Raw genomic sequence first — 24,100 nt, 5'->3', positions numbered from 1 at the left:
AACCATTTTAAGACCATTGTTATTCTGTATTTCATGTCCTTTGTACCCTGGCTTGGTAGGGGTGTCTTTTTTTCTATTGTTTTAAAGCCAAACCATACCTGCAATGTAGGTAGGTGTAATGTCTTAATTTGAATTTTGTGGTTCATTTTGTACATTTCAGCGTGACGTTCATCATGGAGAATTAATAGTGTATCAAGATATTTTGAAATTTAGGTTTTGTGCTCTCTTTGTGTCAGCCATGGCTAAGTTGGTAGCGTTCTCACCTGAGTCACAAGGTTCTGGGTTCAAGTCCCGTTCCAAGGGCTTGAACACAAAAATCAAGGCTGACACACCATTACAGTACTGAAGGAGTGTTGCATGGTCAGAGGTGCCGTCTATCGGGTGAGTTGTTCAACCGAGGCCCCATCTGCTCACTCAGGTGGATGTAAAAGGTCACAGGCACTATTTTGAAGAAGAGCAGGGAAGTTATCCTCTGTGTCCTGGCCGATATCTATCCCTCAATAACATCACAATTGATATGCAATTTGGCTGCAGCATTTCTTAGATTAAAACAACAACTTCAAAAGTACGCCATTCACTGTGAAGTGCTTTGAGATGTCTGGTGGTCATGGAAAGAGCTATATAAATGCAAGTCTTTCTTTCTTATTTTTCTTTTCTACCTCTGAGGAGCTTTGGTGTTTATTCTATATTAAAGATGCTATACAAGTGCAAGCTGTTGTGCCAATCTGTTTGGAGGGTAGATAGCCAAAGACTTCGTGCATTGGGACAATATTGCAACATTCTTCTGTACATTTCAGTGGTTCGTTAATTTTCTTGTGTAATCACAGAAAAGGAAATGATTTTAACTGTTTGCGTTATCCGGTAGAGGAAGTACTTTCAGTGTTACTATTTCTCAAAGAGTTGATGGGTGCTGCTGTGGACCATTTTCTGTGCTAAAATGTTGATCTTTGACTGAAAAACAAACTCACCACAGGGTAACATTTCAGTTCACCCACATATCTATTTTAGATTTAGTTGCTTGTAAACTACTGATGAACTACCTGTAAACTACCGATGAACCAGTAGCAAATAAGTGAATGAAATTGTGACCATCAGAACTTGATTTGACCTAAATTTATGTTTTAGCACACCTCCGAGTAATTGCTAGATAACTTCCCATAAGTTTAAGAATTCATTTTATGCAGATGTTAGGACTAAACCAGTTACGGTTTAATGTTTGTCAGTTCACAATTGCACACATACATAAGAAAAGTTGGCACAAACGTTGGTATAAATACGTGTCCACAGCATGATTCAAAATAGCTCAATGGAATTATACTATATTCATCCCATGAACTGTATAGCTAAAGCATCAGATTTAAATATTAAAAATCTGTAACTTGTTTTAATCAGGATTGTGATTGATTTAAAAATAAATTGTTTAAATTGAATGTAAGAAACATTTGAGGATTACAATGGAATTAGCGACTATTCCAAAGCTGTCTTGGCTAGGCTCCCATCTTGCATGCTCCGTAAACCTGAACTCACCCAAATTTCTGCTGCTCACATCCTAACTTGCACCAAACCCCATTTACCCATTATCCCTTTTACTCGCTGACCTACATTGGCTTTCAGTTTGGCAGTATCTCAATTGATGCCTTTGACAACTTTGCTCTCTCGCCCAAATCTCTCTCATTTCCTTCCGAAATATCTGCATCCCTCCACAGAATCACTGAATTGTTACAGCGATGGGCCCGTCGTTACTGCACCTGCTCTCCAAATGAGCAATTCACTTAGTGCCATTCTCCCGCCTTCTCCCTGTAACCCTGCACATTCTTCCTTTTCAGATAACAGTCTAATTCCCTTTAGAATGTTTTGATTGAACCTGCCTCCACCACACACTCAGGCAGTGCATTCCAGACCGTAACCACTTGCTGCGAGAAAAAAGTTTTTTTCTCGTGTATCGCTTTTGCTTCTTTTGCCAATTACTTCAACTCCGTGCCTTCTCGTTCTTAATCCTTCTGTGGGGACTGGGGACTGTTTCACCCTATCTGGTCTGACCAGACCTCCTATGATTTTGAAAACCTCTATCAAATCTCTTCTCCGCCTTCTGTTCTCCAAGGGAAAGTCTTAACTTATCCAATCTATCTTCATAACTGGTTCCAAGGATGAGGAACTTCATTCTTTTTTTCTGCATTCTCTCCAATGCCTTCACATCTTTCCTAAAGTGCAGCGCCCAGAACTGAATACAGTACTCTAACTGAGGCCGAACTAATGCCTTTTATAACTTCAACATAACCTTGTTCTAGTACTCAATGCCCCTAATAATAAAACTTAGGATACTGTATGCTTTACTAACTGCACTCTCAACCACCTGCCACCTTCAAATCCTTATGCATGTATACACCCAGGTCCCTCTGCTCCTGCACCCTGTTTTAGATTGTTTTTATTTTATATTGTCTCTCCTTGTTCTTCTTACCAAAATGAATCACTTTACATTTTTTCAGAATTGAGCTTCATCTGCCACCTGTTTGCCCATTCCACCAACTTGTCTATGTCCTTTAGAAGTTCTAAACTATCCTTCTCACAGTTCACAATGCTTCCAAGTTTTGTATTGTTTGCAAATTTTGAAATTGTGCTCTGTTACACCAAGGTGTAGGTCATTAATATATATCAGGAAAAGCAAGGGTCCCAACACTGACCCCTGGGGAACTCCACTACAAACCTTCCCCCAGTTTGAGAAACATCCATTAACCACTATCCTCTTGTTTCTCTCACTCAGCCAATTTCATATCCATGTTACTATTGTCCCTTTTATTCTGTGAGCTATAACTTTGCTCACAAATCTGTTGTGTGGCACTGTAGCAAATGCCTTTTGGAAGTTCATGTACACCAAATTTGACAGCATTACCCTCATCAACCTACTCTGTTTCCCCTTCATAAAAACTTCAAGTTAATTAAACACAATTTTTCATTAAGAAATCTATGCTGGCTTTCCTTAATCCATGTGACTATTAATTTTGTCATGAACTGATTGCTTCTAGAAGTTTCCCTACTATCGAAGTTAAAATGACTGGCTTGTACTTGATTTTCTTATCTTTACACCCTCTTTTTTTGAACAAAGGTGTAACGTTTGCAATTCTTCGGTTCTCTGGCACCCCCCTGAGTCTAAGGAATGCTACAAAATTATAATGGCCAGTGCCTCTGCAATTTGTACTCACTTCCCTCAGTATCCTTGGCTACATCTCATCCGGTCCTGGTGCCTTATCAACTTTTAAGTACCCACAGCCTATCTAATACCAGCTCCTTTTTAATATTAAACCCTTAGTGCCTGAATTGCCTCCTCTTTCACCATGGTGTGGGTAACATCATCTTCCTTGGTAAAGACAGATGCAGAATATTTATTTACCTCAGCTATGCCCTCCATGCATAAATCCTCTTTTTGGTCTCGAATTGGCCCTTCTCGTCCTTTTACGATTTATGTGCCTACGGAAGACTTTGGGATTCCCTTTTATGTTGGCTGCTAGTCTGTTTTCATACTCCCTCTTTGCTTATCTTATTTGCTTTTTCACCTCCCCTCTGAACCTCCTACGTTCAACCTGGTTTGCCGTTGTATTTTCTATCTGACACCTATCATAAGCACACTTTTTCCTCTTTATCTTAGTTTCTATTTCTTTTTGTCATCCACAGCTCTGAATTTGTTTGCCCTACCTTTCCCTTTTCAAGGGAATATACCTTGACTGTGCTCGAACTATCTTTTCTTTAAAGGTAGCCCATTTATTAGCCACTATTTTCCTGCCAATCTTTGACTCCAATTTATTTGGCCCACATTAATTCCTACCCCTTTGAAGTTGGCTTTCCCTCAGTTAATAATTCTTATTCAGGATTGTTCTTTGTCCTTTTCCATAGCCAGTCTAAACCTTATGATACAATGATCACTGTCCCCTAAATGTTTTCCTACTGACACTTGATCCACTTAGTCCACCTCATCCCCAAGAACCAGGTTTAGCATGCTTCCTTTCTTCTTGGACTGGAAACATACTGCTGTAGAAAATTTTCCTGAACACACTCTAGGAACTCTTGCCCCTCTTTGACGTTTACACTAGTCCTATCCCAATCTATATTTGGATAATTAAGTCCCCATTATAATTTTTGCACCTCTCTGTAATTGCCTTGCAGATTTGTTCCTCTACATCCTCCCCACTAGCTGTTGGCCTATAGACTACACCGAGCAATGTGATTACACCTTATTTGTTCCTTAGCTCTAGCCATATAGGTTCTGTCTTTGGCTCTTCTGGGACATCCTCTTCGGCACTGCAATGCTCTCCTTAATCAATACTGCCCTCCCTTCTCCTTTTCTTGCTTTCCTATCATTCCTAAGCATCTCGGATCCAGAAATATTTAACACCTGGTCTTGCCCTTCTTTGAGCCAGGTCTCAACGTCATATTCCCAAATGGCAATCTGTGTCTGTAACTCACCAATCTTATTTGCCTCACTAGGTGTGCATTCATGTACATTTGTACTTGATTACTTTTTCCCTTATTCTGACCCCACCTAAAAACTTGCTATTCCCTCTTCAAGTGCTTGCGTATTCTATGCGCTTTGGTATTCCTCTCCGATGTTAGTTAGCTTAAACCCCCCCAACAGCACCAGCAAAACACCCTGAAAGGAATCCGTCCCAGCTCTATTTAGATGTAACCTGTCTGGCCTGTACAGGTCCCATCTCTCCAGAGCTGCTCCAATTCTGGAGATTTTTTCTTTGCTCCATCATTTGGTGGTTATGCCTTCAGCTGCCTAGGTACTAAGCTCTGAATTTCCCTCCCTAAACCTCTACTTCAAGATGCTTCTTTTAACTACCTCATTTCACCTGTCTTAATGTGACACTAAGCTACAAAAGGAGATAATTTATTTGATAAGTATTCATGAAGTGCCTTGGAACATCATGCTACATTAAATGCACTATATAAATGCAAGTTGTTTGGTGGTGTATGTTTTAACCCTTGCTATAGTACAATGATGCCAAAGCTTAAAAGCTCCTGTGACATTCGCTCCTCAAAAGGTCAACTCTTCTTGCCATATCATCCTTCATGGGCTTATACATTAACATATGCACATTAGCTTAGTTGCTTGAATAGAAGGATGTTGTTAGCATGGTAATCAATATATATCGGTTATTGCTGAAACACACCCAAATATCATCATGGCCCCATGAGTTTAAGGTTAAATATCTCCTAGCTGTTATTACTGAGTGTGTTCCCTCACTGAATTTGTTCAGATGCTCATGTCAGAGAGTGAAGTTCTCATTAATATGAAGGTTAAATTGATGAATACTCAGACTTGCTTATTAAAGTATAGCAAGAGTACTCTTAAATATTTTCCTTCATTTTAGATTGGATTAACTCCCCAAGCATTTTGATCTTTTATAAAAAAACACTTAGGTTAGTGCTTCCTTTTTTACAATGTAAGCAATGAAAACTTTTGTCAGTTTTGCTCAGGAATGCATGCTAAATATGTTGATGTACAGCATTCCAAAAAGTAACGTCTGTTTATGAAATCTATTAGCTATGGACACACCCAGTACTGACATGGTAGAAACCAGGGTTGGGAAGCTCAGATAGTCATAGATAATCTTGTATTTGCAAATGAGGAAGAAGTCAGGCTATCAAACGGTAACTATGGATGACGTCGAGCCACACCCTGAAACTAAAATAAGGGGTGGATTAAGGCAATGACAAGATTTCTCAAAGAAAAAACATAAAATTGAAAAGCAAAGATCTGTGGTAGCTGGAAATCTGAAATGAAACAAAACATCTGGAAACTCGGGTTGGTCAGTGGTGGAGAGAACAGACGCTCTGAGCGTTTTACATTTATGTCTTTTTTGTTAAGAACTGAAACATGAGAGACGAACAATTAATGAATAAAAAGAGGCCAGTGTAAGGAAAAAGAAGCAAACCTTCATTGCACGTGAAATGATTGTTAGATGTAACATCTTAGTCAAGTGACAGACAACCATGTGAACAATGCCCTTCTATGTATTGTTTGTTGAAATACACAAAAAAATCATGGCCCCATGGGGTTAATATAAAGAAATGAAAGAAACTAAAGGATTTGTCAATAGCTAAGCAGTGGGAGGCAAGGGAAAAGACACAAAAACGCAAGAACTGGAAAACATAGAAAACCTGGGGTCAAGTTTGAAACTAAAACAAAAACAGCTGGCAAAGTGCCAACTCCAAAAAAAGGAGAAAACGAGTCAGTACGGAAGTGCACAGCTACAGCTACCACCCCTTAATCCCAGTAGCAACATAACTTTATTTGTTCATTTTGATCTGGATGTTTAAAAGTCATTTGATCAGATACATCTTCCTTATGAGTGTACAGTGGTCAATAAATCTATGTTATCCAGTTTACTACTGCTAATGGGTGAAGTTAATTACAATTATCATAAAACTCATCCATTAAACAGTAAGTCCAATATGCTGTGCAGCAAACTGCAAGTGGGTAATTTCACACTCCCCCCATACTTCCTGCATCTGTATTCCCATAACATGATTTCCTGCTGAGTTCTACAGAGTGCTCTCCCCTGATCTAACCATGATGCTGACGGGGTGCCAACTTGCGCTCAAAGCAGGAACTTCCAGTGCACCTTTTTTGGCCTCCCAGGCAGCTTACGCTGATGGGACCTATCAGTGCATAAACTTGGGCTTTTTGCCCTGGATTTACCTTAGTTTTTACACTGATTTATTTAGGGCTGGTGCTCGCGAGCCTAAAGCTCTTTGAAGTCAAAACACTTCTGTGCCCCTGGTTCAGGTTGAGCAGAACTGTTGAGGGCAGGAGGGGGGGTGAGCAGAGCCAGGGGGTTTGGGGCTAGAATTACAAATAGATTAAAGATAAGATTAGTAACACTTAGATGTTGTTGAGTTGAAGGCAGACCTCAAGGAGAGTGTCTTCAGCTCGTGACAGCAAAGGTGGCTTTGCTGGAATTCCACCTGGTCACTAGACCTCCCCATTTACCTTGCTGATGAATCCATGCTGCAGCTGGGAGAACAAGTTCCCACTGCAGCCCACAAAAATGATGATAAAGTATATTATTTCACTAAATGCTGGTAACATACACTATTCTAAATCAGTCAAGTTGGTCAAGGTCATTTTAATGCATAAAAAAGGCAAGGACTCTAATGCCTGTGCAGCATATCTCTTATTTGTGATCATAAAGGACTGAACAAGATCCTAGATTAAGTTGGAGTTGATTGCTTCCTGCCTAAAGCACCCAGAGAATACAGATCAATCCAAGAATGCCTCTTGACACACAACACCAGAATTGTTTAATATTGTGCGCTACTGCAAGAGCAGAATTTCTAGCCTCAAAAAGCCTTTGACTGAGAAGAGTTTCCTCAAGCTTTTGTTTGAGCAGATGAGGAACTCAAACTCCTCCATTACCTTACCCTGCACAAACATAGCAAATCCACCCAATCCAGGAAGATGAGTGCTGACTATTAGTTCTGCCACGGATTTCCTTTTCTCTGGCAGCAGTTAGGTGCATTCTTTGGGCACAATCTAAGAATAGTCACCTAAGCATCTGAAACATCTGACAGTCAAAACCAACTTCCCACTCATCTCATGTCTCTCAGAAACAGAACTATTTGCTGAGGAGACAGTTCCCACAATCCACACTGCTAACAAGGGCATGTTGCTGTTGTGATGTACTGCAACACTTAATTTTTCTCTCCAGAAACCCCTATTACTCAGACCCAGTCACCGAGCATCTAACATCTTCATATATTGTAATTATGTAACAATGCATGACGCAAACTGCAATTATCTGTACTCTAGCACAGACTTGGTACATAGCCATGTTCAATCATGGGAAAACTCCCCACTGGCTGAGTCATAACCATTTTCCTTCGTTCCAGGTATGTTTATTGGAGGCCAATCATGTCAGCCTAGAATGTAACTGCCGGAGTTCCTCAGGTAGTAACCTACACCAACCAAATGACCTTTCCTTCAGTATAAGGTCAGAAGAGGAGATGTTAGCTGATAATTTCCCAGTGTTTAGTTCCATTCACAATTCCTCAGATAATGAAGTAGTCTGCCCACATCACCACCTGATTCCCCAAAGTTTTTTCACCATCTAGAAGGCACAAGTCAGCAGTATGATGGAATACTTTCCACCTTAGATGAGTATAGTTCTAGCAGCAATCAAAAACTCAACATCATCCAGGACAAGGCAGTCCTCTTGATTAGCACACTTGAAGGGGTGAATGTCAATGTGCACTGAGGCTGCAGTATGTACCATCTACAAGATGCACTGCAGCAACTAGTCAAATCTTCAACAGCACTTTCCAAACCACCTGGAAGAACAAGGGCAGCAGGTGTTTGGGAACACCACTACCTGCAAGTTCCACTCTAAGTCACACAACATCCTGACTTGGAAATATAACACAGTGAGGGAATGGTGATAATGATGTGGCAGTTGATGTGGGGCCAGGTGAATCAAATCCACGAGGGAAACTTGATCCCACTATCACAACAGTTTTGCAATTTGTGTTCATTTCGAGATGCGTGCCCTGAATTCAGAAGTAATAAGTCCACCAAGACTTTAGAGATTTTTTAGAAAATTAAATTAAACATTTATTAACAAAAGGAAAGATTTCAAGCACATACATAGGTCTACAAATTACTACTATAATAACTCCTAAAACCCCTAATTAACCTGGCTTCCATTTTCCCCGTTCAGGCAACAGTAAAAAAAAAATGATTTTAAACAGATCCAGGCAAGTCAACACAATACCTGGACAATAGAATTCAAAGTGGCTTTTTCCAGTTTCGGTTTCTGTAGACAGCAGGCTTAATGCACAAATACTGGAGGCTTCTCACACTTCTGTTAGATCTTACAATGCCTTCCCTGACACACAGACTCATTGTCCTTTATACATGTTTCTCCCTTTTAATGTAAATTCCATTGTTTCCATATGTCTTTGGAACTTTAGCTTTCTCATAATATAAATCTTTCCATGGTGCTAATATTGTCAGTAACCTTTGGGAAAAATAAACACACTGCTTGGCCTAGCTTCTCTGGCTAGGTGTAAACATCCTACCATCTCTTTGAAATTCAAACTGTCCTGATTTATCTAAAAATGTAAATTCTCCTCACCTTACATTTCTAAGACTTCAGCCATGTTTACATATTTAGCATTTCAAACCTAGCTTCTTTTGATGAATCAAAGTCTCCAGAGCAGCTGTTTCCAATTCAATCACACACACGCACTCCAAACCCCACTATTAACCTACTTTTACAATAAATCACAATAATATTATGAGAATTATTATACTTTCATGACAACTGTAACTGGATCAAAATCATGGAACTACCTACCTAAAACATACTTGGTGTACATTTGGGCTGCAGTGGTTGAAGTAGGTGGCTCACTAGCACCTTCTCGAGGGTAATTAAGAATGGACAATAAATACTGACCTTACCAGCGATACCCATGTCCCATGGGTATCCAATCCAATTCTTTAAGAAGGATCTTATTAGCATGCAAACTTGCTCAAAATGGAGGTAAGGTTCATGTCTGTGACTCCCTATACAAGTTTCCTGGTTGTACCATCAATGAACAGGACAGGGGCTGCATGCTCCCACTGTGGAAGGAATTATGTCATCAAGGACTGAAGCTATTCGATGGATTTTAATACAAAGGTGGCAAAGTCCATTAGGGGTTCCATCTCACAGGTACGGGATTGGAAATCCTGAAAGGACATTTGAGTCAAAAGTTTAAAAGTCTGTGGATTAGGGAAGAATTTGGTTCCAAGCTTACCAAAGTGCTTATAAGGATTAGGTTGAGTTATCTTGATGCCATTATTATTAGGTGGAAATATTTCTATTAAGATCAGGATGCAAAACTTATTCGGATAGTATTCCTTCAACAAGGTGTCCAAATGATATTTCAAAAGCAGTTTGGGAGAGCATTATTGTGTGTGGCTGGCAGAGTTGATTATCTGGCAGACAAGTAAACACACAAACTCTTGTTAAATCAATGTGGGTCATGTTGATAGCATCATATTATTAGCATGAACTAATGTATTTCTTTTTTTGTTTGTGTCTGCTTGCACTTTTATATGCAGGATTGTTATTATGTACTGCCTAACAATGCAAGCTTACACTTTCACGCAGTAAAACACAAAGGAATCTGACATTTTAACCGTAAGTCAATTTACAAACTCTTCTAGACAGAATCTCAGTGTCGCCAAATGGAATTTTAAAAATTCATGCTAAAGATAGGTTTGCACACGAGTGTTCTCAGTTAGTTGGCTTTAATCTGAACTAAAATCTTCTGCGCATTCACAAAATAATTTATCTCACAGGTGCCTTCACTTGAGGACCAAATGGGATCAATTTTCAATGCAAGATAATTGAGAATATTCAGGGACTGTTGGAACCTCCCGAAGCACGGGTTGATGCACAATCCCCTCTTCATGGTATTAACACATCTGGTGAATCTGACAGATTCCCAAATTGAACTCTGGGAACTTCCCTCAAACAGAAGTAAAATCATTAGTAACTTTCCCTTGTGTTTTTGTTTTGAATTATTGCCTCAGGTATGGGGAAACTTTGGCTGAAAAATTGGTTTCTTGCTGGAAATCATGAAGAGGGCAACATTCTTAGAACGTGAACTAGAAGACTCCAAATTAGGCTTCAATTCCATAAAACTGGCAAAATGCGTACTAATCGGGGATCTGATGCACTTTGCCCTGCAAGTTGGCCCAGTTTCTGCCAATTTTGGAAGTGGAGTCCAAAAATGAATGGTCACCTGATTACACTTACAAAGGGCCTAAACCTGGTTTCAGATGGGAGTTCTCGACACTCGCAAGTTGCTGGCTTCCAGTTTGGCAACACTTCTGGGGATGATTCAGCTCAGGATACTGCCACCTGAAATTAATCCCCTGAACACTCGTTTCAGCGACCAGAAATCAGGCATGCTGCAGACCATGGGCTATGTTATAAGTGATTATTTTTGCCTTTTCATATCTGGTGAATTAATTGCAGCCACAACTATTTACTTCTAATAACTCATAACATCTGGTATGCTAATATTTTGATGAGTCTGCACTAATCTTGCCAAGATTACGGTCACAACAAAAGCTGCTTTTGTAACTTTATCAGATTAGCGAGCTATAGTGATAGATTTATCTTCACGAATTTGCATCATATCTGTCCCAGTATTGCTCAAGCACCTTTTATGCTACAAAAAAGTAGTTTAGCAGGTTAATGTTACTGCAGCATAAATTTTGTCCCTATTACCTTCTAATTATAAGGCAGCTAATAGAATGATTGTCTTACTTTGCTCTCATAATTTATGCCCAGTGTACTATATCACAAATGGAAACGTCTGGAGGCTGTGTTGTAATACTGGCTACTTCCAGCACATACCACAGCCATCTGGAGCTTTTAATGCGAGTCTGTAAGATGTGGTTGGGGAAAATAATAACCAACCCTGTAGACTTCTTGAAACAGTATATAGTTTTTGCTGGTAGCTTGTCTCCATTCTTTGTTTGTGTTACTTTACATGATTTTGTATTCTAACATTCATAAAGTTTGAGGATTATATATTTGAGGATTAAAATTTAGCCTTAATGCATTTGAAGAATGGTATTAGATAACAAAACGGATTTTGCATATTTGTGCTGCACTTTTCTGGATATTTATAGAGTAATACTAGGATTATAATACTAAATGTGCAATTTCTACAAAATATATTATTGTAATTTTGGATTGTTGTTCAGCAAAAAAAAATAGGGGAGGGGAGAGTTTGATTTATGTATACACACTCTGGATAGTGAATATGAATGGAGAAAGCACCAAGATTAGGACCCACAAAAGTACTTGAGGAAAAGAATAGTGACTTTAAGTCTGTCACACATCATTGTTTATTAGTGAAATAAGGATAATCATTTAATTGTACTTACGGCACAAACAGGTATCCATGCTAGTGTTTGTTCTAAAGTCTCCTCCCACTCTTCTTTGTCTAGCCTCATCAACAAATTATTTTTTCTTCGTATGTTTATGTAGCTTCCCCTTAAATACATCTTTGGTAGATCACCACAACTTGTGACAGCATGTTCTATATTCTAACCTCACTCATGAATTCCCTATTGGATTTATCAGTGGTTACCATATATTTTTGGTCCCTAGTTTTTGTCTCCTCCACAAGTGGAAGCAACTTCTCTATGCCAACCCTATCAAATTCTTTCAAAATCTTAAAGACCTCTATCAGGCTATTCCTCAATCTCCTCTTTAAAGGAACAAAGCGCTCCAGCCTGTAAAATCATTTCTGATAGGTATAACCTCTCAGTTGAGATAACATTCTCAAGTTTTTTTTGCACCTTCACTAGTACTGCTATTTTTTTTGTAACACAGTCTTACATTTATATAGCGCCTTTCATCATCTCAGGATATCCCTTACAGCCATTGAAGTATTTCTTGATACTGTTGCAATATAGGAAACAGCAGCCAATTTTCCCACAGCAAACCCCTATGAACAGCCATGTGATAATAACTAGACAGATAATCTATTTTAGTGATGTATATAGAGGGATAAGTATTGGCCAGGACACCAGGAAATCTCAACTGCTTTTTGAAATATATGTACAGTGTCTCAAAACGGCTATCTGAAAACTGGCGCTGTCTGAAAATTGGACATTTTTTAAGCTGTCATACATGAATTTTTATTATTATTAGGTAAGTAATATAACTTACCGGCTTGTTGGACTAGGTGCTGCATTGATGCATTCACTAGTTAACAGCTTTGAACACTTATCTTTTGCCATGCTCTGTGTGGTCCCATTGACCCTCGACCCGATCCGGCCTGAACTGCCTGACCTGAAAACTGGCACGATCCGAAACCTGGCATGGACTCGCTCCCGAGGTTGCGGCTTTGAGACACTGTACGTGTAGTGCATTGGATTTTTTAATGCCCACCTGAGAGGGCAGATGAGGCCTTGGGTTTAATGTTTGATCTGAAGGATGAGGGAGATTGGAACGCTCACAGTACTCTTGTCAATGCAAAAAAACTACAATGGGTACACAAATATGAATAAAATACCTTTTTATGTACTTTTTTAAAACAGATAATCGAACTCCCCATCACAGAAAGAGAGGTTGAAAAAGAACATTTAATTCAATTAAGGAAGTGGAAGGACACACATGGTGACCTCAAGTACCAGCCTCCTCCTAGATTGCATGGTGCTAAAGCAATCAATGAGGCTGAGCCTCATTCTCATAAAGCATTGGTACAGATGCCTTCCATTGTGGTACAATCCCCTCCTGTGTCTCCTGATTCAGGCAGCAATTCAAAGAAGAAAAAGGATAAGAAAAATTCAAAAGAACAAAAGAAAGAAAAGAAGAAACAGGAGAAAAAGGTGGGAAAAGTAGAGTCCATGGCAAATGGATCTGCCCCCGATGAGACCAATAGAATTTTAAAAGATGAACAAAATGTTACCCAACCAATAGATATTGCAGAAGAGCTGAATCAATCATTGCTAAAAAAGGACTCTCAACTACCGTCTGAACTAAGTCTCAGCTCAGAAGAAACTGAGCAGGACACATACTTATGAAATGTCCAGTACTTGGAAAAAGCATCATTCGACATTTGAATCATTCCATAAGATAACTGACTTTTAGATGGCAAGATGGAGCCATTGATGGTGTATGTTTATACTTAATGCCATTGACAAGGTATGGTTAACACGAAGTCTTTAAATATGAGAAGTTGGTACAAGTTTAAAAGTATCGAATTGTGTTTTCACTATTTATGTGATTAAACAATTCAGAGAACTGGCCAAAACTAGGAACATAAATTATCAGCTAGTGAAACTAGTTCAGAAGAATTTGCTTAATATGTTCATCTTTAGTGAGTTTTTGTTTAACTCTTTAAACTCTTAATTGAATGAATTGTTGGCTGTCATCAGCAGAGTAAATGTTTTTTTTAGGGGAAAATGTAAATATTTTTACAATATTTTTCCAGTAAACCATATCCTTCTGTAGTCTTGTAAAGATTTCTGCTCGGTTTCCATTCCAAGTTAAGATTGATGATATTTATAGGACTTTATTCCTAGGTGTTTCTTTGGTCAGATACTACTCTGCTCCCATTTCCATTTTGAAGTAACAATGAATTTCAGTAGCAAGGAAGAGAGATTGAACTTTTGCACAGATTAGCTTTGACACAGAAGGTGTTCATTAGAATTAGTTGAATTAATTTAACTCTGCACCTGTGGTGGGGAATTAATTAAGTCAAACAGGTTTTTGGCTCAGAATGGAGTATGTGCTGCCATAAGTTTGTATGATTAAAACACTCTACATGTGTATTCATTTATTTGCAACATTTCTACTATGTACAGATAAAATACAGGTGAGCAGAAGAAATTGTGACTAGGTATAAATATGCCCTTTAAACGTTTTCCATGCAAGTTGAGAATGCCATTTGTACAGTAGCAAGCAGGATAGTTAACCATGATACCGTACAAACACAATATGTATTTTCTAATTGAACTTTCTAGCACTTTTTTCCTTAATCTTGAGGAATGTAAATTTAAGCTGGTTTACAAGAGGTTTTGTGAATCCCCTTGAAACTATGACTACAAACCAGAGTTATAGGTGTTTGCCGCTCTTGTATAATCCAGCTATTTTGCTATTTTTCTACATAATTATCAATGCACAATGGATTTGCAGCAATTGTTAAGGTATTTAAGTGCTATTATAAACCCACTTAGATCAAGTAATCTTTCCTTTCTTATAATGTAAGATTTAAGAGTACAATACTATATAATGCCTAATCTTGGTGTTTTATTGCTCTACATTCCTTGAGACTATTAAAACCACCAAATATAGTGATGTGCAAACATAAGATTAAACTCTGGTCTGGCGTTTAGTTGATGTACTTTTTCGTATTTGAAGAATCATAAACTATTTGTGTCAGTTTGTTTAATGTGCAATGTACCATGAAAATACTTGCAGCTTATTGAATATTGTCTAATCCGATGTGGCCATGTAGTGTTAAGTACCATAGGCATAACATCATTAGTTTCTGTGTTTCCCTACAAATTGCTACATGCATCAATGAGTTCATCTAAGCTACACAGCTTTATTTTATCTTGCTGATGCCATGGATTCACAATGAAATCAATAAAATATTCTGGAAAGCATTATTTTGTTTTTTTTTGTTGTGTTTTCTCTTCAGGTTTCTGACATAATGAACTTGAGGACAATTTGGGGTGAGCCTGCTCTGGCTTTCTTCCTTTCATTGGTAACAAACACCACTTAAGAGTTGTAATCGACAGCATCTAAAATGCAGTGGAAAAACCTTAAATTTCTGAAGAGTGAATTCCTCATAAGTACTGCACTGGGATGAGATTTGCAATTGTGAAGTTTGATTTCATGTCATTTATTATTTTTCCTTATGGAACACTAATGCAGGATGTTATGCTATATCTACCGTTTTACCTGGGAGAGAGACAGAGAAAACCTGTTTGGAGAACGTACCGGAGACGGCGAGGATTTTAGAGAGCCGGTGTGGGGGGGCCTATACAGGAGACAGCTGCTTCAGCTCTAGAATGCTGGGTTTGAAGAAAAAGAAACAAAGTGACATCACAGGAAAACCATAAGTTCATTGGTTGGTGAGAAACTGCTGTTAGGGAGTGTCCTTAAATAGCTGTAAATTAGAAAAGCGTATTATCTTTAAAGAAGCAGCTATTGGATTTAAGTAAGAAACACTTGGAATAGGGGAGTAAATTTAAGTCAGGGCCAGTAATATAAATAAACCTAAGTACATTAAAGTTAACGTAAAGGAAGTGAAGACAAGACCATGACAGGGCAGCTCGGTCATGTGGAATGCATGCCCTGTAATATGTAGGAAGTTGTGTACACTGCTGGTGCCCTAGACGACCATATGTGCAGGAAGTGCTGTCAGCTACAGAAACTTGAGCTCCAAATTTCGGAGCTTGAGCGGCAGCTGGAGTCACTGTGGCATATCTGCAAGGCTGAGAGCTATGTGGATAGCATGTTCAGGGAGGTAGTCACACCGCAGGCTAGGAGCATGCAGCAGAAATAGAATAGGTGACTGCCAGGCAGTCCAAGAGAACCAGGCAGGTACTGCAGGAGTACCCTGGGATCCTGCTTGCAAATCGGTTTTCCATTTTGGATAGTGATGAGGGCGTTGGTTCCTCAGAGGAGCGCAGTCAGAGCCAAGTTTGTGGCACCACGAGCGACTCAGCTGTACAGGAGGGGAGGAAGAAGAGTGGAAGAGCAATAGTGATAGGGCATTCATTAGTTAAGGGAACAGAACAGACAGGGTGGTATGTTGCCTCCCTGGTGCCACGGTCAAGGATGTCACCGAGCGGCTGCAGGACATTCTCCTGAGGGAGGGTAGTTAGGTCGTGGTCCACGTTGGTACCAATGACGTAGATAGGAAGGGAAATGTGGTCCTACGGTCAAAATTTAGGGAGCTAGGTCAAAAATTAACAAACAAGACCTCAAATGTAGTAATCTCTGGATTATTCCCAGTGCCATGTGCAAGTGATTACAGAAATAGAAGGATAAGGCAGATGAATGTTTGGCTGGAATGATGATACAGGAAGGGAGGGCTTTAGACTCTTGGGACACTTGGACTGGCTCTGGGGAAGATGGCACCTGTAGAAGCCATACAGGTTGCACCCGAACAGAGCTGGGACTGAGTTCCTTGCAGGGCATTTTGCTAATGCTGTTGTGGGGGGCTTTGAACTAACTCGGCAGGGGTGTGGGAACCAGGAGAGAATATTAGAGAGGAATACCAGGGTGTACAAAATACTGTGAAAGACAGATAGCACTAGTATAGAGAATAGCAAGTCAATAGTTGAAGTCAGAGTAAGGGAGACAGTCATGAAGTCTAAATCAGGATTAGTGTGTGTTGCCGGAGGGTCACCGGTAACGGTTATTGGCTTAGTACAAAGAGAAGAGTCAATTCTCTCTTAACTTTCAATTTGCTTTATTCACGTCGTTAGATCATCTACATATAGCTTATACGTCTGGTTAAATATAGACATGCAGTTTACAGCAGGTTATACAGTTTTATACCCAAAACTAGGATCTAAACGCACACCTACTAGGTTTTTCTGACATTCCCTGAGTGGTCACAGAATATAAAAGCAAATACCCGAAAAGGAGAGCTGACGCTGGCCAGGCGTTCCGTTCTCTCTCTCTTGCATCTCTACGTTGCTGACGTAGGTTCTTCCACTTCCGAGATGGTTGTTCGCCAGAGTTCTCGTTGCCTCCACACCCGAAATTCTCCATTCTTATACTGAATCTTATCTCTTCAAGCTATGTTGTCTCTCTCCTGTTGGTTTAAGCTTGCTTGCCTAGTCTGTGGCATCTTCTCATTGGCTCTGTCCCAAGAACTTAGGTAGCATTACCTCGTTACTCCTTTCCTAAATAAGGACTTGTGTCTTATCACGTTCCCTTTGTTTTCCAAGAAACTCAGCTACTTCAAACCGGTTCCAGCCAGCTCAAGCTAGTGACTGGACTCAGGTTTCTTCAGGTCAAAAGTTTCTTTTGCCTGTGTCAGCAGTTCGGCTGCAGCCCCTGGCCAACACGTGCATGTATATGAATGCACGGAGTATAGTTAATAAGATTGGAGAGTAACAGTTACAGATTGTCATGTGGAAATATGATGTTGTGGTGATAAGAGACCTGACTCAAAGAAGGGCAGGACTGGGTGTTAAATATTCCTGGGTACAAGGTGTTCAGAAAAGATAGGAAAGGAAGAAAAGGGGGAGGAGGGGTGGCTGTTTTGGTAAAGGTGAACACTGCAGTGCTGGAGCAAGAGGATGTTCCAGAGTGGTCAAAGATGAAATCTCTCTGGCTAGAGCTAAGGAGTAAGAAAGGTGCAATTACATTGCTCAGTGTAGATCGCCAGCTAGTGGGAACGATGTAGAGGAATAAATCTGCAGGGAAATTACAGAGAGATGCAAACATTATAGAGTAATTGAAATGAAGGACTGTAATTACCCAAATGTAGACTGGGACAATGGTATTGTAAAGAGTGGAGAAGGGCAAGAGTTCCTAGATTGTGTTCAGGAGAATTTTCTATGGAATATGTGTCCAGTCCAATAAGAAAGGATGCACTATTGGACCTGGTTCTTGGAAATGAGGTGGGCCAAGTAGGTCAAGTGTCAGTGGGGGAACATTTAGGAGACAGTGATCATTGTATCATAATGATGATGGTAGAAAAGGAAATTGTGCAATCCAGAGTATGAATAATTACCTGGGGGGCAGCTGACTTCAGTGGATCAAGACAGGGTTGGCCGGATAGACTGGAACCAAAGGTTCACGGGAAAACCTGTAGTTGAACAATGGGCTACTTTCAAAGAAGAAATGGTTCAGGCACAGTCAAGGTATATTCGCTCAAAAAGGAAAGATAGGACAAACAAATCCAGAGCTCCCTGGATAAAAAAGGAGATACAAATTAAGATAAAGAAGAAAAGGTGTGCTTATGACAGGTGTCAGGTAGAAAATACAACTGAACCAAGCGGAATACAGAAGGTTCAGAGGTGACGTGAAAAAGCAAATAAGAGAAGCAAAGAGGGATCTTGAGAAAAGACTGACAGCCAACATGAAAGGGGAATCCCAAAGTCTTCTATCGGCACATAAATAGTAAGAGGGTGGTAAAAGGAGAAGCGGGAGCAAAAAGGGGATTTACACATGGAGGCTGTGGAGTTAAATGAATACTTTGCACAAGGAAGCAGATGCTGCCAAGGCCATGGTGACAGAGGAGGAAACTCTAGAAGGATTGAAAATTAATAAGGAGTAAGTGTCGGATAAACTGTTGGTGCTTAAGGTTGACGAGGATGCTGGATGAGATACATCCAAGGATTTTGAAGGAAGTAAGAGTGGAAATTGCAGGGACATTGGTCACGATCTTTCAGTCTTCTCTAGACTCAGGAGGTGCCAGAGGACTGGAAAATTACAATTATTACCACCTTGTTCAAAAAAGGTTGTAAGGATAAGCCCAACAATTACAGATGAGTAAGTTTACTTCTGTGGTGGGGAAGCTTCTCAAGAAAATTATTCAGTATAGAATTAGTAGTCACATGGAAAAATGTGGGTTGATTAGGAAGAGCCAGCATGGATTTATAAAGGGGAAATCGTGTTTAACTAACTTGCTGGAGTTTTTTGAAGAGGTAACAAGAGTTGATGAGGGTAATGCTGTTGATGTGATGTAAATGGACTTTCAAAAGGCATTTGATACACCGCCACACTTGTGGACTTGAGGAAAGTTATAGCTCATGGAATAAAAGGGACAATAGCAATGTGGATACAAAATTGGCTGAGTAATAGGAAACAGGGTAATGGTCAATGGATATTTTTCGGGCTGGAGGAGGTTTGTCGCGGAGTTCCCCAGGGGTCGGCATTGGGACCCTTGCTTTTCCTGATACATATTAATAATCTAGATCTTGGTGTGCAGGGAACAATTTCAAAGTTTGCGCATGATACAAAACTTGGAAGCATTGTAAACTGAGGAGGAGAATATAGAACTTCAAAAGACAAGGACAAGTTGGTGGACTGGGCAGATAGGTGGTAGATGAAGTTTAATGCAGAGAAGTGTGAGGTGATTCATTTTGGTAGGAAGAACATGGAGAGATGATATAAAATAAGGGGTACAATTTTTAAGGGGGTGCAGGAGCAGAGGGACCTGGGCGTGTATGTGCATAGACCATTGAAGGTGGCAGGACATGTGGAGAGAGCAGTTAATAAAGCATACAGTATTCTGGGCTTTATTAATAGGGACACAGAGTACAAGAGCAGAAGTTTATGCTGAGCATATAAGACACTAGTTCGACCTCAGCTGGAGTATTGTGTACAGTTTTGGGCGCCACACTATAGGAAGGATGTGATCGTGTTGGAGAGAATGGATAAAAGGTTTACAAGAATGGTTCCAGGGATAAGAAACTTGAGTTATGAAGATAGATTGGAGAGGTTGGGACTGTCCTCCTCGATGAGGAGAAGGCTAAGAGGAGATTTGATAGAGGTGTTCAAAATCATGAAGGATAGAGTAGATAGGAAGAAACTGTTCCCATTCGTCAAGGGATCAAGAACAAGAGGACAGATTTAAAGTGATTTGCAAAAGGAGCAAATGTGTTATGAGAAAAAACTTTTTTCACACAGCAAGTGGTTCAAGTCTGGAATGCACTACCTGGAAGTGTGGTGGAGGCAGGTTCAACTGAGACAATCAAGAAGGCAATAGATGATTATTTGAATAGAAAGAATGTGCAAGGGTACGGGGAAAAAGTAGGAGAATGGTACTAAGTCATGATGCTCATTTGGAGAGCCGGTGCAGACAAGATGGGCCAAATGGTTGCCTTCTGCGCTGTAACAATTCTGTTGGATTATTGTGTCCAATTCTAGACTCCCACACTTTAGGGAAAATGTGAAGGCTTTAGAGAGGAAATAGAAGTTTTTTAAAAATTTATTCATGTGAAGTGGGTGTTGCCCACAAGCCAGAGTTTGTTGCCTATCCCTTATTCTCGAAGGTGGTGGTGAGCTGTTGTTTGATGTAGGGATACCCAAAGCACTGTTAGGAAGTTCCAGGATTTTGACCCAGTGCCAATGAAGGGACAGTGCTATAACTTCCAAGTCAAGATGGTGTGTTACTTGAATGGAAACTTTCAGGTGGCAGTGTTCCCATGCACCTGCTGCCTTGTTCTTCTAGACAGTAAGCTTAAGGGATTACAGATACATGGACAGGCTGGAGAAGCTGGGGTTGTTCTCTTTAATGCAGAGAAAGCTAAGAGATTTGCTTAACATCATGAAGGGTTTAGATAGAGTAAATGAATTTAATTATCATTTTGAAATCTACTATTGAATCTGCATGCAAACCTTGTGTTCCAAATTCTAACCATTCAAAATTGTTTCCAAAGGCTGAAGGGCAAAGAACCAGAAAGGATTTTTTCTTTTTTTGAATGGTTAGAATTTGGAACACAAGGTTTGCATACAGATTCAATAGTAGATTTCAAAATGATAATTAAATACTTGGGGAGAAAAATTGTAGCAATATTGGGTAAGATCTGGGAAGCGAAACTAACAAGTTTGCTGTTTGAAAGAGTCACCAGTGACTCGATAGGCCAAATAGCTGCCTCCTGTGCTATATCATTTTATTATTTAGTTTCCTCCACCCCGCCTTTTTCTGACTTTGACTTGATAATGTACAATTTGCCACTTCCCCTCTCCCTTTGAAATGTGACTTCTCTTCTCATTTCTTTTGGTTCCCTACATATTGTATTTCCCAGTTGTGGGGAACATGGTCTTCTGGTAATTCCACTATGACCTGAGTGAATAGATGGGAAACATGTGCAAGAGCAGGACAAAGTGATTTTTGTCTTCCTAGGTTGTGAAATCTCTTAAGCTCTGTCACATGGTATAGAATCATAAAATGTGAAGTAGCAGTGTTGTATAGTGTCACAGCTTTAACATGGAGAAGGTCTTGTAGGTTTTCAATATTGTTTTCAATATCATTTTCAATATGAAGTTCAATGAGTTTTCAATGAAACATACATACCATTTACTAAATTTAACACAAAACTATTAAAATCTTCTGTGGCTTTGGCAAGACTCTAAGGGAAGGACACCCCATCCATGGCTAACTATGAAAGTTAAAGATAGTATCAAGTTGAATGAAAAAGCATACAATTCCATAAAGGTAGGTGGCAGACCAGAAGATTGGACAGAATATAAAGAACAGCAGAGAATGACTCAAGGATTAATAAGGAGGGAAAATTAGAGTATGAGAGAAAGCTAGCTAGAAATATAAAAACAGAAATTTTGCAGTTATTTAAAAAGGAAACAAGTAAGTAAAGAGAGTGTTGATCCTCAGAGAGAGTCGGGGGAGGTAATAATGAAAAATAAGGAAATGACATATGAATTAAACAGGTATTTTGCATCAGTCTTCACTGTAGAGGACACAATCAGAAATAATTGTGAATCAGGAGGTGAAAGGGAGGGAGGAGCTTAAAAAAAATCACAATCACCAGGGAAAGGGGACTGAGAAAATTATTAGAATTCGAAGCTGACAAGTCCCCAGGTCCTGGTGGACTTCATTCTAGGGCCTTAAAAAAAGTGGCTGCTGAGATAGTAGATGCATTAGTTTTAATTTTCCAGGCAACGACCATCTCCAACAAGAGAGAATCTAACCATCACCCCTTGATATTCAATGGATGATCCATCCCGGCCTCCTCCAAAGGTCCTTGGCGTCACAGATGCCAATTTTCAGCAAATTCCATTCACTCCATGTGATGTTGAGAAACAGCTGAAGGCACTGGATACTGCAAAGACCATAGGCCCTGACAATATTCCGGCAATAGTACTGAAGACTTGTGCTCCAGAACTTTCTGTGCTTCTAGCCAAACTGTTCCAGATGTGAGACATTTTTGTAGGCAGCACAAGAGGCAATATAAACTAAAGGAAGAGTTCTATAGAAGAACGGGGAGAGTGGGGGGTTTATGCCTACAATTCATTGAGAGGGCAGGTTTGGTAATGCGATTAAAAAAGCACAATGGATCCTGGACTTAAAGCAGCATAGAGTAATCACACAAGGAAGTTATGATAAAACACTGGTTCGGCCACAACTGGCATATTGTGTTCAAATCTGGGTACCGCAATTTTGTTCAGCTGTGAAGGCCTTAGGCTGCAGAAATGATTTACTCGAAGTCCCTCATCTCTGAATCAGTTACATGAATAAATTAGAGAAGCTGGAGTTGTTCTCCTTCGAGTAGAGAAGGTTCTGAGATGTTCAAAATCATGAGGGGTCTAAACAGAGTAAAGAGAGAAACTGTTCCCAGAACTAGGGGATGCTGATTTAAGGTGATTGGCAAAAGAGCCAGAGAGGATATGAAGAAAAGCTTTTTTTTTCACACTAAGTGGTTATTATCTGAAAGGGAATGCCTGAAAGGGCAATGGAGGTAAATTCAATCGAGGCTTTCTAAAACGAATTAGGTAAGTACACAAAGAAAAAAAATCACAGGGCTACATGGAAAGGATGAGATAGTGAGACTAACTGGATTACTGTAGCAGAAAGCTAGCGTGGATTGGATGTGCCAAATGGCCTCCTCCTGTGCTGTAATCATTCTATGATTCTAACTAATGAGAAATAGACATGTCTGCCACACATTTTACTTCACACAGTGATTATGTTCCAGACCGTGTTTCCCTAAACCCTAATCTGATTAATTTTTGCTTGCACAAGTGTCTGAGGATAATTATACATACCTGAGTTGTGAGTAATTATAATGTCAAGCTGTGCATCAGGTAGCTAATACAGTATACCACTTCCTGGGGCATAATTTAAAATGAAGGGAGAAAGTGAAGCACTTTGAATTTGTTAATACAATGAAGTACGCTGAATGAAGTCTCTGGCTGCCTTATTGATGAGGATTTAGTAATAAGCAACACCATCCCGCCCCCACCATCCTAAGCAAATTTGTGATATTAGCTATACACATCCCTGCAAGCAGATGAAACCAGATAGATGTGGTCCTAAGCTTCTGAGAATTTGGACAGTGGGGACTTTCAGTAGTCTTTCATTGACTTGTACTGCCAACTCACAATAGATGGTATGTGTAGGTTAGTGATGGTAAAGAAATCTTTATGAGCTCAAAACACTCGATGTAAAGGTTAAATAAGTCACATTTTAGATAGGCTTCAAATTATCAACTTATCAGCGATTGGAAAGATACATAGACACTAGATTATGGTCCGCTTTCAAGTTTTTTTTTGCCGGTTATCAGTTTCCTTAAACCTATTTCCATTTTCACCAGTTTGTTCAAGTCCTTGCTAACACTGGAGCAGAAAAACATTGCGAGTAGCTGCTTATCAAAGCAGGTTGCTTTTGAATGAACTCTTCCTGCAGAAATATATAAGCACTGAAAAATAAATTTTAAAAACTCAATCTACAAAAAATGTTAAAAAAAAACTGTTATTCTCTACCTCAGTAGTTTAATTTGTGTTTTGTTCTGCAACTGTTTCACAAGAAAGGGCGTTCATCTTTCACAAGCAGACCATCAGCCATGCCAAATCTGCGATGTCATCAGAAGAAACCACTG

The 24,100-nt window shown here is 39.7% G+C and overlaps 1 protein-coding gene across 1 annotated transcript in view; it reads left to right on the top strand.

The window, feature by feature from the left end:
* LOC144687751 (TBC1 domain family member 10A-like) overlaps positions 1 to 15,178 on the top strand; it is a 65,510-nt gene extending 50,332 nt beyond the window's left edge. Inside the window, exon 9 of the mRNA XM_078554230.1 lies at positions 13,106 to 15,178. Within this exon, the coding sequence (XP_078410356.1) occupies positions 13,106 to 13,591 (486 nt within the window). The 3' untranslated portion in view covers positions 13,592 to 15,178. The remainder of the gene's footprint in view (positions 1 to 13,105) is intronic.
* The last annotated feature ends 8,922 nt before the right edge of the window (positions 15,179 to 24,100 follow it).

Source organism: Cetorhinus maximus, chromosome 12, assembly GCF_964194155.1.
Source record: "Cetorhinus maximus chromosome 12, sCetMax3.hap1.1, whole genome shotgun sequence".
Lineage (NCBI taxonomy): Eukaryota > Metazoa > Chordata > Chondrichthyes > Lamniformes > Cetorhinidae > Cetorhinus > Cetorhinus maximus.
The sequence above is the reverse complement of the archived record's forward strand: the minus strand, read 5'-3'. Positions and strand labels throughout refer to the sequence as shown.